Source organism: Delphinapterus leucas, chromosome 3, assembly GCF_059928025.1.
Source record: "Delphinapterus leucas isolate spDelLeu-1000000601 "Yukka" chromosome 3, BTC_Dleu_Yukka2, whole genome shotgun sequence".
In the NCBI taxonomy this organism is placed as follows: domain Eukaryota; kingdom Metazoa; phylum Chordata; class Mammalia; order Artiodactyla; family Monodontidae; genus Delphinapterus; species Delphinapterus leucas.
The window spans coordinates 54982327-54999403 of NC_143131.1; the positions used below are offsets into that span (position 1 = coordinate 54982327).

General features: G+C 39.1%; 1 protein-coding gene across 15 annotated transcripts in view; it reads left to right on the forward strand.

Annotated features, from left to right (window-relative positions):
• The window catches only part of MAST4 (microtubule associated serine/threonine kinase family member 4), a 569622-nt gene that overhangs the window by 518119 nt on the left and 34426 nt on the right, over nt 1-17077 (forward strand). For all 15 annotated transcript variants that reach the window (XM_089908940.1, XM_089908926.1, XM_089908928.1 and 12 more), the window contains 5 exons: nt 6169-6377; nt 8163-8301; nt 9658-9790; nt 10654-10819; nt 12689-12790. In XM_089908940.1, coding sequence (XP_089765066.1) covers nt 6169-6377; nt 8163-8301; nt 9658-9790; nt 10654-10819; nt 12689-12790 — 749 coding nt within the window. The remainder of the gene's footprint in view (nt 1-6168; nt 6378-8162; nt 8302-9657; nt 9791-10653; nt 10820-12688; nt 12791-17077) is intronic.

Consider the following 17077-nt stretch of genomic DNA (forward strand, 5'->3'; position numbering starts at 1 on the left):
AGAAAGTAAAAATTTCTAAAGTAAGGGAAATTTTTGTATGTGCCTGTTTTTATGTAGATACACATACACATCTGGATATATATATGTATCTGAATATATATAAATTCATTTATAGCATTTCTACTTGAGAATTAGCCAGTACTTCCTGTCTGACCAGCAGTCAACCTTGGGAGAGTAGTACTTTAATAAGAAGGCTGATTGAAAATTTAAAGCAACACACTTCTTTTAGTCTTTATATAACACCAGGATTTTTTTTTTTTCAATTGAACTCTATGCTATAGTCTGACCACATTAGTGGAGCCCCTTCCTTGATTCATTTTTATAGATACACGGTTTCCCTCTCAGGGCATAAGGTCAATACTGACAAGATCCCTCTGAGTTACTAATAGTTTGGAAGAGTAATTAATACACAGACTATGTCCTGATCCATTTTAGACAGCCCAGAACTCTAGTTTAATTAAGTATTAATCCCAATTCCATCCGTAGGTGGACAGCAATAAACAATCCCGTAGACATTTATTGCCATTTATAACACACACAGCAGATGAGATAGAATCGATTTTTGTTACGCCACAAGGGATGTTTCTCCTTATGGTGTTTTTTTCACCTCTAATATTTTCCACACCATTAACTTAGTGAAGAACTTAAATATTTGTGAGTGCTTTCTATGCTCCACTGATTTGTTTTCAGGATTATGTCAAATGGCATATTTCCTGATGTGGCTTATAAATGCTTTCCGATGTTTTATTTTTACAATATTCTATTTCTTTTGAGGAGCTCACTGAAACTCTTCTACCTAAGAAGATTGTTTTAGCATGCAGTTGTTTGTGGGTTTTGTTTATATGTTATTGGCTTTTAGTCCTTTTTAGTTCTGGAGATCATCTGAGGATTTCTTGTTTGATTAGGGAAAAGACAACTTTGATTTAAGGGATCTGTGGGTTTGAGCACTGCTGAATTTTATTGCCTGTGGAATTCTGGCATAGGATTTTCTGTGAAGCACCACTTTTATAAAATCTGGGCATATATCTTAGCAGTATTTGGAGTTCTAATTGGTTGAGTAAACTCATTTGTAGTGCAAATTAAACCACTGTATAGTAGATGAGGTATATCACACTTTGGGGAATGGTTGGGAATATACAAGAAGTTAAACAAGCTGTGAATCAGTAAACACCCAGGACGGAGGCCAAGTCATTAATGGGCTTACAAGCTGCCTGTGGGAGCCTCTGCCGATCAGCCAAAAACTTGTTTTTTCTCTTTTGCTCTTCTCCAAGTTAATCTCTCATTACATTTCTGACAGATTTCCTCTACAATTTAATTATTTTTCACTTAAAATTTGAATGGAGCTACGCCCATTGGCCCACCTGATCAGGATGCTGATAGCGGGCTTCTGTGAACTGGCTGAACAGGTGGATCACGTAGGTCCATGAATTGGAGCCGTTCGAGGCTTTCTTGGGCATCCCTGTAACCGAGTCCCTCGCTCACATCAGTGACTTAGAGCGACACCCGTTCTGTGACTTTTCAAATACTGGTTATGCTAGAAACTAACCCTTTCATTCGATAGAGCTATATAACACGTCATGGTTTTTTCAACATCCTACTTAGTAACAATATAAAGCCAATTTGCCAATTTGAGAAGCACCCAATTTCCTTCTCTGTTTAACAGGTTTCAGATCCTGACTGGCAGTTGCACCTCCCTTCATGCCAACTTAGCACTTTGTAGAAAGCGAACACCTACTGTGTGCCAGGCACTGGACTAGTCTCTTTATTCTCTTTATTTGTTCTCTTCTCACAAGCCCTTGTGAGGTGTTGATGTTACTTCCACTTAGATGTGGAGAAAGAGGCTCCCAAGCCTGGTCACACATACTCTGACTGCAAGCAGAGCTCTTTTCTCCCTCTGAATATCGTTTATAACTTTTAGCCACCTTAATTAGGGTATAGAAATCCTTCTTCCATTGAGCGCTTCCACCTAGATTTTTAAATAACAATTTTGAATGTTTTCGAAGTAGAAGAATAAGATTGACCTAAAATTTTCTAAAGTAAGAAAGCTAAATTTGAGAGGCACAATGCTTCTTCCCCACTTCACATTGCTTTCTAGTCTTGCTGCCCTTTCTGCTTTTTTTAACCCTCCAAGGACAGGGTCATTTACCTGAGAGACAGACTGACGGATGCTCCCTCTTGATAGCCTTTCCCCTCAGCTTCCCCCTAACATTTGCACTCTCCTTCCCACATGCGGATCTGCTCACCGGGATTCATGTATCAGGCTCTCAGATTCATGCATAATTTTATATGCATGAGATGTTCACACTCCCAATAGGACTGATTCATTCTGCTCTAGATCCTGCCTGCTTCCGATTCCATTTGTCCCTTCTCCCGCCTCAGTTCTGCATGAGTGGAGTGATGCTTGGCTCCCCTGGCTGCCCCTCCCCATGCATCACCTCCCACCCTTGGGTCTTCCTATTTCACAGGGCGGGTCAGTGTAGGAAAAGAGACACAGAAGCCTTTTCAAGGGAACCAACCCTTGAGGCCAGAAAACAGAGAAATGGGGGCCAAATTAGTTCAGTCTAGTTTTATAACCTTGGGCAGTTTGCAGCTCTGCTTAGCAGTGTTAGATGTCTGTCTGTCTGTCCTGCTCTGTTTCTCTGTCTCTCTCTCTTTTTCAGCCTCTCCCTCCCCCTCTCTCCCTCTGCTTCACCCTCTGCTGACTTGAGTAGATTTAGAACAGCGATTTGTAAGGATGGAGGAAAGGAGTATGTGAGAGACAACACATATTACTGAATAAACACATTTCAGCATTAGAAATAATATTTCCAAAGCAGTACAGAAATGTAAAAACATAACATAAACGAAACAAACAAAAATGCAGCTACAGGGAATTCTAATTAAGTCTGGTTGGCTTTTGCAACTTGATCGAGATACGTTTCTCCTGAGGAAATGGTATCTCAAGCTACCTATAGGATTAATTTCAACTGGTTTAGGTAAATTTCCCTAAGGATTACCTGATTATTTTAAGTACAATAGCAAGGGAAGACAGAAAGTCAAATCAAATTTTATGAATTGAAAATCTAAGAATAAAGATTGAAGGCCTTTTTACACAGTACCTAGTGTAGGTACTGGTCAAATTGGGTCTGAGGTATCTTTCTCTTTTGTTCTTTCTTAAAATCATGTACAACCCTATTCTTTTTCCTTCACTTCCTGTTGTTCTCAAACGTATTGAGGAGCAGTTATTTATGTAAGAAATGGTGGAGCTTGGTTGAAAATCAAAATGGCAGCCTACTGATAGTCTAAAAGTGAAGTTAACAGTATCATATGGCTGGAGGTCCTCAGCCCTGAACTTACTCAATATTAAATATTGAAAGAAGTGATAGAAAGTGAGCTGTATTCCAGTTGACTCTCAAGAATAGGCAAGTGCTTATATAAAGATACTGGCTTTTTCCTTTTAACATTTTCAATTCTAAAGTTCATTTTAAAAAACAGATTCTGTATCTCAAGAATCCCTCTTCATGACAGTATCTGCCAATGCATGTCTCATATATGTAAGGGGAGGCCAAGTTCTTTTCTGTGCTCCCTTTGAATCTCTCTGTCCTGCTATCAGCTTCTGATTAGGAGAAGCTCAAGTGTCTTTGGATCTTGATTTTATCCAATCAGTAATTGGAAAAAGAAAAAAATTGTCGTAGCCTTTAATCTGATTCAGAAAGAATGAGTAGTTGGTAAATGAAAAAGTTCAAGTAGGAAATCACCAAAAAATGATATGTACTTTAAACATTTTAATTTAACCTAAATATATGTAAATTGGCTAGCCTTTCGATGTAAGCCCTTTATAAGACAGCCAGTATAAACAATACTTATACAGTCATTCCTTGGTATCCAAGGGGTATTGGTTCCAAGACCCCCCTCAGATACCAAAATCCACAGATACTCCTGTCCCTTATATAAAATGGCATCCTCTCATATATTTTAAATCATCTCTAGGTTACTTATAATATCTAATACAATGGAAATGCTGCATAAATATCAATAGTTACCAGTGTGGCGAATTCGAGTTTTGCTTCATGCGGTTTTCTGGATTTTTTTGTTTGTTCGTTTTTAATATTTTTCAATCCTCAGTTGTTTGAATCTGAGGGTGCAGAAGCCGTGGCTATGTAGGGCTGACTGTACTATGTTGTTTGTTTCACACTTTTAGCTTTTTTACATGTGAAGCAAGAACTGGAAGCAATCCGCCTAGATTTTTATTATTTTCTCGACGTTTGGAATCTTCTCACTCATACTAAATCAATAGGAATTTTATTTAGTAACTCACATTTATCAGTGCTTTCCCAAGCATTCCACTCAGCTTTCTTATAAACAACAGTGCTTTCTCTTTTCACACTCGTGTTTCATCAGTTTAAATATTTGTTTAAATTAGTCAGTCATGATATCAAGCCTAGCCAGAACAGGTGTGGAAATTAACCCGGCTGGTGGGAGCCCAAAGTGTTTGGGAATCCTGAAGAGGATGCCTAGCCTCTGTGGAAAGCAGTAGGCACCCAGCCAGCCAGCTCCCTTGTCAGTTTGTTGTACAGTGGGAATAAGAGTACCAGGTTATTCCTCGAGTTCGTTATGTGGAGTGTGGCTAAGACAGCTTTTTACTATACAGGGAAGGAAGAACTAGAAGGCCAGAGAAAAGAGGAGAGAGAAAAAGGTGTAAAGATTAAAAAAAAAAAGAATGTTTAAACAGAGACCCCACAAATGTGTGATTTTGTGAGTGAAGGGAAAAGATGGATACAATGAGAAGACAAAGACGTACACACTTCAAAGAAAGATGAATTCCTAGTTGAACGCTTAAGAGGAAAATGTGAATATTGGTTAAACTGAGATTGAATATACTTAAGATTTATGTAAGGGTATCACTCTGACATATTGGTCCAGCAGGAATATAGGGTGTCCTAGTCCCCTTCGAGTTCATTTTTTGGAGGCAATGAAAATCACTAGTGAAAAATGCATCTCAGATAACCCCTCGTTTAGGAAACAGACTACTGGATGTACTTTACTATGATTGATAGCTTTTCAGGTAAATTATTACTTAGTTGATCATTGCATTTGTTTCAGGACAGCCTCGTACAACCTATTACACACTTCTAATGATGATAGCTCTTTAGGTAAATTATTAATTATTTGAGAATTGCCCGACCTGAGAGTTCAAACCTGTTGTCCCTTAATAATGAGATAAGTGAGGAGTAACTTATGAGAAAAGGAGCCCGTCCAAGACATTTTCTTTGTTGCTCATCATTTCCAGGTGGGGTTTGAAGGATCCTCCTCCGAATTACTTCTTTTCTCTACATCATTTGAAGCTTCAGGGAGTCCATTGTCTTTACCCAGACAGAATTGGTTCTGTAGAGTATTTGGATGAGACTTTTGGCAGAAATTCCATGCAGCCTGCTCACTTTACAGTAGAGTTGCCAGACACCTCAGCTGTGGGTCACATGGACCAGAAATGCAGTGTACTCTGGACCCCCTTTTAGGTTGGGAAATGCATTTCCTGTTGAAACAGGCATAGGTGTAACTCATGCCGAGGTCTGTAATGAAGAAATATGCTACTCTTTGTAACAGGGAGGGCAGCCTCATATGACCTATTACATACTTCTTATTTATCTAGAAAGTTCATGGGAAGTAAATTACTCTCAAGTTGGAAGTCAGCTACTTTAAGAAGCTATAGTCTATGGTCCCTTTTTGTAGATCCCATGAGTATCATATAGAAAATTATTGCTTTAGTCAGTTGTGAAAAAATGCCTAATAGATATCTAATGCTAGAAAGGATCTCGCTCAGAATATGTATGTACTTTTTTTGTTCATTGTTTTCCTGTTTTAACTTATATATCGGATTTTGTTCTGTTATAGAAAAACTGAAAACAACAGCTAGCTATTGGAAAGTAGCTCACTCTGGAGACTGTCCATTTTCTTCAGTGAAATGAATTTGCCTTATGTGTGACCTGTAACTTTTATTGAAAGAATTTTTTTAAAAAATCAATTAGCCAAAGGGCTTTGGCCTGGAATGGAATGTTTGTAGTTGCCAGCATAGCTTATGTGGGCTGAATCCCGGCTATCACGTGAATGTAAAAAAAAAAAAAAAGTGATGTACTGTACCCAGAAACATCCCCTCTTCCTTTGAACCCCAACTCTTGTGCTCCTTTTCAGGGCAGTCTATTTTGTTCGGCATAAGGAATCGCGGCAGAGGTTTGCCATGAAGAAGATTAATAAACAGAACCTCATCCTCCGAAACCAGATCCAGCAGGCCTTTGTGGAACGGGATATCCTGACTTTTGCAGAAAACCCTTTTGTTGTCAGCATGTATTGCTCCTTTGAGACCAGGCGCCACTTGTGCATGGTCATGGAATATGTCGAAGGTGAGTCACTCTGACACAGAGAACATGACACCTGTACCCAGAAACCACTGGCTCATTTGTGCAGCTGACGCTTTCTGTACTTGTGCCATACAATAGTTGTATCCACGTAGGAACCAAGGCCAGGCAATTAGATGGCTGTCTTCCCAGTCATTATCTTCCCATAATTGCTTGTAAAGGGCCAGCTCTACTATAACAAAGGGAAAATTAGTGCTATTTGGAAAAAGGTTGTTTTCCCTTTTTAATGGCTTTTCATCCTAAGCACCTCCTCTCAATTGGTCATTAAAGTTAGAATATAGGTGATGGGATTTTTCCTACTTATCTTTATCACATATCATAAAAACATTCATTACAATGGATCTTCTTAAGGAAAATATTAAAAATATATCCTTTTTGGTGTATGGTACGAAATTAATGGTGAGTTAGGAGAAAGATACATTCAAGAAAATCTAACTTATAATCTAAAAAAATAAGATAAATCAACTTATTTACAAAAGAGAAATAGATTCACAGACACAGAAACCAAACTTATGGTTATAAAGGGGAAAGGGGGGGTATAAATTAGGACTATGGGATTGACAGATAGACACCACTATGTATAAAATAGATAAACAGCAAGGATTTAGTGTACAGCACATGGAGCTATATTCAGTATCTTGTAATAACCTATAACAGGAAAGAGTCTGAAACTGTATACCTGAAACTAACACAATATTATAAATCAACTATAGTTTAATTTTAAAAAACTAACCTTTTTTCTTTTGGAAGTTTGTGGTCTACCTTTTAAATGTTCCAAGTAATCTTATGTCCGTCAACTTTACATGAAATTTTTGAGTGTTTCCATAGCCATGACTTACTGACATAAATAAAGCTAATAAAATGAATAGATAAGCAAGGGCCAAAACAATTTTCTTTTTTTAAAAAATTTTAGTTTATTTATTTTTTTATACAGCAGGTTCTTATTAGTTATCTCTTTTATACATATTAGTGTATATATGTCAATCCTAGTCTCCAAAACAATTTTCAAAGCATCTAATTTAAGCCCTTGTGATTGTTTGAACAGAATCCCAAAACTTGTAACTTAACGAACTGTTAAATATCGTTTTCATTTTGCAGATGAATGAACTGAAACCCAAGAAGGGGTTTCACTAGATATTTAGTGGTAGATACAGGACAAAAACATAACTTGCCTGATTTCCACCCATTGTTCTTTTCACCACACCAGTACTTTGCTTTATTAACTTTTGTTATGGTGATTTTAACAACAATAATTAACGTTTATCACATGTTTAATATGTGTTGACAGCATCCTGAATTCTTTACACAGATTACCTCATTTAATCCTCACAATAAAAGGGATGACACTGTTCATATCCTGATATTACAGCTGAAAGAACCAAGACCAGCTTGCCTAAGATGTCCCCACCTGTAAGAGTCAGAGCCGGAATTTGAACTCAGGCAGCCTGATTCCAGAATCCATGTTTTAAAATGGTTTATTTTAAATCATCATGCTGTTCCTAACACACACCATCAGTTCTTCAACATTTAGTTTCACTTCAGGCCAAATCTGCTCTCTCATGAGCAGCGCTTCTTAAATAAAAGTCTATATTTTCTCCACACCACATCATAAGTAGAAACATGATTACTTAACACAGTCTCCACTTACGAACACGATCGACTATGTCTATGGATAGAGACCATTCTACTTGGAAATTCTGCAGTCTAAACTGGCGGTCTTTAATCCCAGCTGATACTATACCTGCTAAGTCTTTTTCTTGTGTTTTATAGGAGGTGACTGTGCTACCTTAATGAAGAACATGGGTCCTCTCCCTGTTGATATGGCCAGGATGTACTTTGCTGAGACAGTCCTGGCCTTGGAATATCTACATAATTATGGAATTGTACATAGGGATTTGAAACCAGACAAGTATGTACACTGATGAAATATGTCTTTTTTTTCCACACAATACAAAAGTGTTTATGTCTATAAAAATGTTTTCTTTTAATGCTGCTTTGTACATTTTTAAATTCTCCCATAATGTTCCAAAATGAGTTATTTTTAGCAGTATACATGATGATTTTTGTATAATCTTTTTAAAGGCTATGGTGTTTACAATAGCAGCTTATAAGAAACAAACAAACAAAAAAGAGTATTAAGCCAGGGTTAGTTAATTTATTTTTAGTTTTTTTTATTATGTAAATAATAGGTACATAGAATGCTATGAGTTGTTTTCTGGATAGTTTCGGCGTTTAGAATGATACTTAGATAATTTTTTCTCCCCCAAGATGATATCCTTGATATTCTATTCTATTTTATTCACAATTTCGTTTTTTATTTAATTTTTAGTCTATGTGGAGTTCATTTTGGTGTCTGATTTGAGATACAGATAGACTATCTTTCCCCAAATGACTAGGTATTCATCTTGACACCATTTATTAAATGTTCCGTGCTTTCTCCACTAATCTGAGACACCTCTAGAAGTAGTTCTTATTAATATGTAGAGCTTTTAAGTGTGCCAAAATTTTATAAAATTAACTTACGCTCATTACAGAAAATTTGGGAAGTACAAAAAGAAAAAACTTCATTCACAACATTCCCAAACGAAGACAGCTATTAGAATTTTGGCATGCATCCTTCCAATAGCTTTATTTTTTTTAACTCCTCTACTCCTTTAATTTTTTAAATAATTAAAAATTTCTTTGCCACTTAAAGTGAAAAAAAAATTAACCGTAAATTCATAAAGCTTTCAAATGTGAATTCTTTGCATGTATAAGACATGTAGGTCTTGTGCTTAGTGAGTAGACACTTAAGTTCAAGCCAGAAGTTGAAATCTGAAACAATGCTACATTTTTCTTCCAAGTTCTTTATCTTTTGTCTCATCTGAATCACGGATTGGTTGCTTATGTTAGTTACTGACGTGTGACGTGGGATTATCAGTAGCCCTTTCTCAGCTCTTTTCTTATTCTGGAAATGGAAAGGTGTCAGAGTTCCATACTTGAATTTTTCTGAGAGCTTCAAGTTGTAAATGATGCTGTATGTGACATCTCCAAGGAAGATGGGCTGAGCCCGGTCTCTGGCCTCCCCTTGTGGATTACTCTCAGCCGCCAGATACACATATTTAACATCTTTGTGTGACCTCATCTCTTTGCCGTCTGGGTTTTGTGATAAGATTGATACCTATATATTACATAGTCTTATCAATTCACAGTGGGAGGGAGAAAAGTAAAAACAAAAAATGAGCTTCAAAGTGAGTGTTGTGATATATGTCCTTCTGCTTCACAGTTTGCTGGTCACCTCCATGGGGCACATAAAGCTGACAGATTTTGGATTATCCAAGGTGGGGCTAATGAGCATGACTACCAATCTTTATGAGGGTCATATTGAGAAGGATGCTCGAGAGTTCCTGGACAAACAGGTAAGCTTGCGTGCTGTTTGGCTCCAGAGAGAAATACAAAGTGCAGTGTTGACAGTGGAATTCAGAATCAGCTCGCCTAGGCCATCTTGACATTAGTGCTGGGGCTTTAGATGTCTATATAAGCCTTACGTTTGATAAAGCGCAAATTGCTTCCATTTTTCTCCCTGGGCCTCTTTGAAATGTCGGTCCCTCCACATTCCTCCCTCGACATTATGGTCTATTAGTAAGACAAACGATCTAACTCTACACAAGTGAGAGTGTGAGAGAGACAAATGGAAAAACTGTTTTCGTAAGGAATTCGGGAGTCTCAGTAGAGTCCTCATGAAACTCATGATGCGTTGTACAATCACAGGTGCCAAAATCCAAGCCATGGCCCATTTCCCTTTAAGCATGCCTCATTACCATGTGCCCACAATCTGTTCATTGTACAGTTACTTAAGGTGAACACATCTCAACTGTCAGGCTTTTATGAAGTAACCAGGATGTGAATATATTTCAGTCATATAAATACTAAAACTCTCTCTGATAGTGACAGACAAAAAAATGCAGTATTATTTTAAATCCAAGGATTACAAATGTTTTTGTAAAGTAAGTAAAACTACTCAAATTTGAAATTAGACATTACACACAGTTTCACGTTAGAGCAGCATTTTAAACTTTGCTTTTTTTGGTATTTTAAGTAATTCGTTGCTTTTGGTATGATAGATACCGACTTAGAATCACTGTTCTTAAATTCTTTGTCCATGTGGTTCCATGTGGTTGAGCAGGTGCACTCTAGGCAAAATAATTGATATTTAGCCATCTTGCTCATTTTAATTCATGTCTAATATTCTAATTATTCTGATATTGCAATCATCTTTTAGGTCTGTGGCACACCTGAATACATTGCACCAGAAGTGATTCTGAGGCAGGGCTATGGGAAGCCGGTAGACTGGTGGGCCATGGGGATTATCCTCTATGAATTTCTGGTTGGATGCGTGCCATTCTTTGGGGACACTCCAGAAGAGCTATTTGGACAAGTCATCAGTGGTAAATATTGTCAGCAGTTATCTCTAAGCCGCTGTTGGGAAGCAGCTTTTTAATGTAATTCTGGGGAGTATCACTGTTTTTACTAAACAGTTAACCTTTATCAAAGGGTTTGGCCAACAAATTAAAAGAACTCACTCATCATAGCACATAACTGACTTTCACAATCTCAAGAGAGCAATTTGTGTTGGGAATTGATCTGGGGAAGTTTTGTTAACATGGAATTTGGAAATGTACTAGCAATGTGACCAATTTTTATGGTGTACTTTTTCTGCAAAAGAAATTGGCGTGGGATTTGCAAATGATTTCACGGCTGTCCAGTCTTCTTTTCCATAGTGGGAAAGTTGCACCAGGGAAGAAGAGGTTAACATGGGTAACATTTACACAAATGGGAAAAATGGCTATTGGCACAGTGAAGAAATTAACAAAAATGTAATAAACCCTAAAACAAATGTCTACCAAATAATAAATAATGAGAATGGGGAGGAAGCAAATTTAATCCACAGATTGTTAATGATTTCATTGGTAGTTGTTATGGTGTAATGTTATTTCTTAACAGCTGTTCATCTTTCATTTAAATTCAGTAACCTTTAGATCTTAACCTGCAAGCTGACCCTAACTATTGTTGTGTGGCTTGTGGCAAAACTAAATGATAATTAAATAGGCTTTATTACTACCCTACCTGCTGTTTTTATAAATTTCCCTGGAGCAGAGATCAAAAAGGCCTCTCCTCCTCAAAGTTTGTCAGTCATCAGTCACATCTTCATCACCTACCTGTGGTCCATTCTGGACTGCGCTTAGAGTGTCCAACAGTGGAAATAGGGGGACCATTCCTTTTGGTATGAGGAGCCTCTTAATCACAGCATTATTTTCCATCATTGATTTTGCGAGCCAGGCATATTTGTAAACTTTAACAAAGTAGATTTGTGAGTTGCCCGCAGTGTATAACCCTTTTATACAATATCTGAGCTCGTTATGGATTTATAACTAGGCTGTTTTCTGATATATCAAGGATGAATGGCAAAAGGAATCAACTGTTTAATTAACACAAGCAGCAAATGCTGGCTTTGTTCTGTCGATGCCTTATGGCTCAGATGCATATTCACGTTCTATTTTCCAAATCAGATTTGAACTGCAGCAGAGGAAGCTAGAGGCAAGCACATGCAGAAATAACCCATGTTTTTATTGCATTCCCATGCACACAAGCATGCACACCTATCTTCAGGCAAACTCCTTTAGAATGTAGAACATTCTAATATTTATGACAGATTTTAAGTACTTCCATTCCTACAATTCCTTGGCGTTTTTTTTTTCTTCTTTTTCTTCTTCTTCAGTCTTAGCATTTTGACCTTTCCTTTGTCTCTGGAAATGGTTATTTTTACAAAATTATTTTTTGCTTCTTGGACCTGAAGAACCCTGGGGCTGTGGCCAGGTTCTCAGTTGAGGATGATGGTAGAAGAGAAACCCTGACTCCCCATGATCCCTGGATGGGCGATCGCCTAAAACACAGAAGTTCAGAGTTTCCGCTATATTGAGCCCTCTTAATAACTAGAGGACCAATTAGTAGTGACCCAGTTCTACCAAAGAAAAGTGAATCTAAAAGGCAGATGAGAGGTACTGCTCATTGAAGTGTTCTCTCCCTGCCTTGTTGACAGCTGTGCTATTCACATCTTGTGCAACAGTGCTTCTCAGACTTGACTGGGCCTCGGAATCAACTGAAGGTCTTCTTAAAAATGCAGATTCTGAGTCAGCAGGTCTGGGGTGGGGCCTGAAATTCTGCATTTCTAACAAACTCCCGGGTGATGTCCACGCTGTTGGGATGTGGACCAGCCTTTCAGCAGTGAAGTCGTAAACTACTTTTCTTCCTCTTAGATGAGATCAACTGGCCTGAAAAGGATGAGGCGCCACCACCTGATGCCCAGGATCTGATTACCTTGCTTCTCAGGCAGAATCCCCTGGAGAGACTGGGAACAGGTTAGAGCACATACGTCTTAATTTTGCTAATATGCAGGAAATAATGTCAATGTGGAGCACTCAGAGGTTTGTGTTTTTGTTTTGTTTGTTTTTTTCATAGGAAACATCTGTTGGTTGATGTAGAATATGACTACAATATGTTATAACAATAATATTTTGGATTTTTTTTTCCTGATTCAGAGTAGTATGTACGCTAAGAGGGTTGGTGGCTGTTGTTTGTCTTCTTTTGTTGTTGTTTTTCTTCTTTTTTGCAAAGCAGAAATTATTCTTAATTTGTTTCAGTAAATAAACTGATTTCTTTCTCTGGAAGAAAACCTCGGGGGCACATGTAACTCTTCTGTCCTGAAAAGCATGGATCTTAACAATTTGAAACAGAGGATTAGGGATGTGGAGGTTTTTTGGTTTGTTTGTTTGGGGTTGTAAAATATATATATTCCTAGAAGGATCTGACCCAGCAGTTACTATCTGCTGGCTTTGAAACAGGTTATCAGGACTTGAACTGATTATTGGAAATGAGTGCCTGGGGTTGATCAGCACCATGGCCCAAGAAAGAGGATTAAACAACATTGACTTTCAAGATTAAGGAGATAGTAGGTTTATTTCTTGCTGATTATTTTTCCGGACTGTTCTGCCTCCAGTTTTTTGTTTTTGCCAGCTCTTTTTCCTTTTCTTCCTTATATTCTGAATAGACAGAGATCCCAGTACAGAGTTCTAGCCAACCCCAGTATGTGAATTTATCTAGATGAGACTAAATAATAAACACATATAACATACACGCATGCACACACACATACAACACACACCACACACGTACCTGTATCGATAAAAATTTTCATCAGTGAAAATTGTTGACTTGATGGGTTGTTTACTCTGAGCTGTTTCATTCTACCTGGTTTTGCTAGAAAGATCAGAAAATACTGACGAGATCTTTCTCTCACCCGGTTTTTCCAAGGCCAAAATCATTTGCAACAGCTCCAAATATATATCTTATATTGTTCTCCACTTTTGCTCACAGCTTCCCCAGTTGGAGAGCTCAGTTCTTGCTTAAGTATGGAATGCTGTGCTACCTAGAGGTTATGATGATGCATTAAAACCCCTGGGCCCAACCTTTATTTTGTAAATAAAGTTTTATTGAAACACAGCGATGCTGTTCAGTCACATACTGTCTATGGCTGCCTTCATGCTACTCTGGCAGAGTCGAATAGTCATGAACAACTGCATGGCCCACAAGGCCTAAAACATTGACTTTCTGGCTCGACAGAAAACTCTTAAAGACCCTGCATTAGAGAATCCAAGAAGTTTTGGGTTTGGTTTTTTTTTTGGCCGTGCCATGCAGCTTGTGGTCTGTCAGTTCCCCAATGAGGGATCGGACCCGGGTCCACAACAGTGAAAGCTCATATCCTAACCACTGGACTGCTAGGGAATTCCCAAGAAGTTTTAAACTCAGGACTCAGTTGGCAAAACTGCTTTGAGTTTCATACTGGAATACCGTGTGTTTTTTGCCTTTTTCAGTGGATGAGTGGGCCTTTAACTAGGAAAGGCAATATAATGGGACTTAAAGGGATAAACTCCAGAGTCAGATTGCCTGAGTTTAAATCTCAGCTGTGTGACCATGAGCAGGTTGTTTTCCCTTGTGTGCCTTACTTCCTCATCTATAAAATGGAGCTGATAGTAGCACTATGTCCCAGGATTTTTGTGAGGATAAAAGATCATCGACTCTGGCTCTTAGGACCAGATGTGACACTGCTGCGGTATTATCATTTTTATTTTTCTGTGTATATAATCTCTTGCTTTCCCCTTTGGACATATGAGATTTAGAAATTGTGGTGGTGGCCCCTACTTTTGGGCTGACTGAACTCTTTGAACAGAATCCTTTATATTTCTTGTCGCCCTGTTTGGTTTTCCTTTTGTCTGAAGTGACTAGCAAACTGGTTATTTCCCACCATCTGTGACCTGCAGTTAGATTTGCTTTATAGCTCAAGCGATAAGAGTAGCTGTCCAAGAATGGGTGTCAAGGCTCTGTGTGGGGCAGAGTTTTGAGGGATGATTTTACTCACTTGAGCCAAATATGAGAAACAGTGGCGTTTTAAGATTGTCCTACAACAGTACAAGCATCTATTTGTATATCCTAATGAGCTGTCCCAGGGGAGTGTTGTCCTAAGGTAGGGCTAAAAATATATTGGAATCAGCACACCCCCTAAAGAGTTCCCTTCAGTGTTCGTGTGTCACTTTGGAGAGTTTTCCTCCTTAGTATTCTGCCCATTTCCGTCCTCTTTAAGAATATGTGGACACTTGATTCGGCTTTACTTAACAAGACAGGGCTATGATGGTGGTCAGTACATCCATGTTTATAGATTATACGGTGCAAGTTATCTCTGCACATTTTCTGCTTGACCGCTGCTTTTGGTCTTTTCAGGGTTTGACAGATTGAGAAACAAATCTTCTAGCAGAAGCTCAAAAGAGACATTTAAAAGACCCTGCCCAAGCTCTTAGCATTGTCAAGGAGAGCTTGTCAAACAGGCAGGTCCAACGTGACAGGTCCCAGTAGGGCCCGGAGAATGAGGCTGAGAATCTCGCAGGCTTGCCATGCTGCTTCCAATGACAGCATTTTGGATTTAATGCATATTTAGCGGGCAAAATAATGCACCGTGAAAATGTGCAAGTGCGCATTTGCCCAAGAGACTAGAGAGACTGAGAAAAGGAGTGTGAAGAACATAATGGATGTTTAAGAAGCGTCTATGAAGGGAGGGGAAAACTCAAAGGAGAACATTAGTGCCAAAGCATAACTTGCAATTTGGGACCTTGTCGTACTTGAACTCGACTGTTGAACTTGCAGAGTGTTGAGTGGCAGCCAGGTTCACTGGACTTGAGAGCTGCTCAGATGTGACTGACTCCCACGCATGAGCCAGCTGGGAGGTTGTGAGTCTTTTCTTTATTGCCCGGAGTCTCAGTTTCCTAATCTATGGAAATGGGCATGTTACACACCTTGAGGGATTATTGTGAGGATTGAGTGCAGGCATGTTTATGAAGGTATCTGGTACATTAACCTGGTGCATAGTAGGAGCTCAAGAAATAGTCACTTTCCCTTCCCTTCCTGGTGAATTCTTACAGTGAGAGCTGACATTTGCATGAGTTCCTGTGTCTGATGATTTGTATTTGGCTCGTAAAGCCATCATCTATATCATACCAACGGTTTAGCCCAGAGTTAATTTTTCCCCAGTGTGTCCATTTCATTCTTTTGCTCCCCATCTCTCCAAAAGTGCATGAGAAACATGACCCAGTGAGAAGCAACTGCTTCTCAGTGGGGCACAAAGGCCAAAGGGTGAGAGCTGTGCACTGGGTCACCAGTGGGCTGGGGCTCCTTGGGGAGGACCCATTTGGCACTCATCACAAAGAGGAAGCGAATGCTCTCACCGACGTGGGTGGGTCTCAAAGGTTAGCAGGTCAGGGAGCAAAAACTCCAGATATTGTCTGGAAGTGTCTTTCGAGCCTTTGGGTCTAGAGAACTGTGCTTTTCTGGGTAAAGTTGAATGACCTGGGCGTGTCAGAGCTGTCCTTTGCTGTGGCAGCTGAAGTCATAGTCATCGCTGGATAGTGCATGGTGGGCCACTAAGTAGGGCTTGACTCTTTGGACCTCAGTGTCACTGGCACAGTGAGGGAGTTGGATAGATAAATATTTAAGCCCTTTTAACTTCTCCAGGAAAAGATCACTGGAAGAAAATGTCCCTGGCAGCTGTGTTTGAGGATGTTGATTGGGATAGAAGAGAACCAGGATACATGGAGACTGGGGTTGGACTGGGCAGAGGTGCTGGGGAATTGGCTGTTTGGCTGTGTCCCCCAGGATCGGCAGTCGAGAATCCATTTGTAAACTGACGCGAGAAAGATGGCAGGGTAGAATCCAAACTGAAACATGCCTCCCCCTTGTATGGCCTGTGGCGCTGTGGCACTGAGGATGGACCTGGGTGTTTTTAGACAGACCTCAGCTCAGCCCCTCTAACCCTTACTCACCTAGTAATCTTGGCCCAGTATGCTTTACTGCTTATTTACTTTCCCCATCCAAAAACGGAGTTGACAATACCTACTCCGTGGGGTTACTTTCAGTGGTTTAATTAAAAGAAGCAATTTCCTCTAGCATCTAGTGTAATACTAGTCAGAGTTGTCCCTCAAATCACAGGTGCTAATGCTATTGCTGTTGGGATCAACATCAGACTTGAGTATTGTGCTGTAAACACGGAAAAAGCCTGGCTGGAATTCTATATGAAGATGCTGATCAAATGCTTTGTGAAG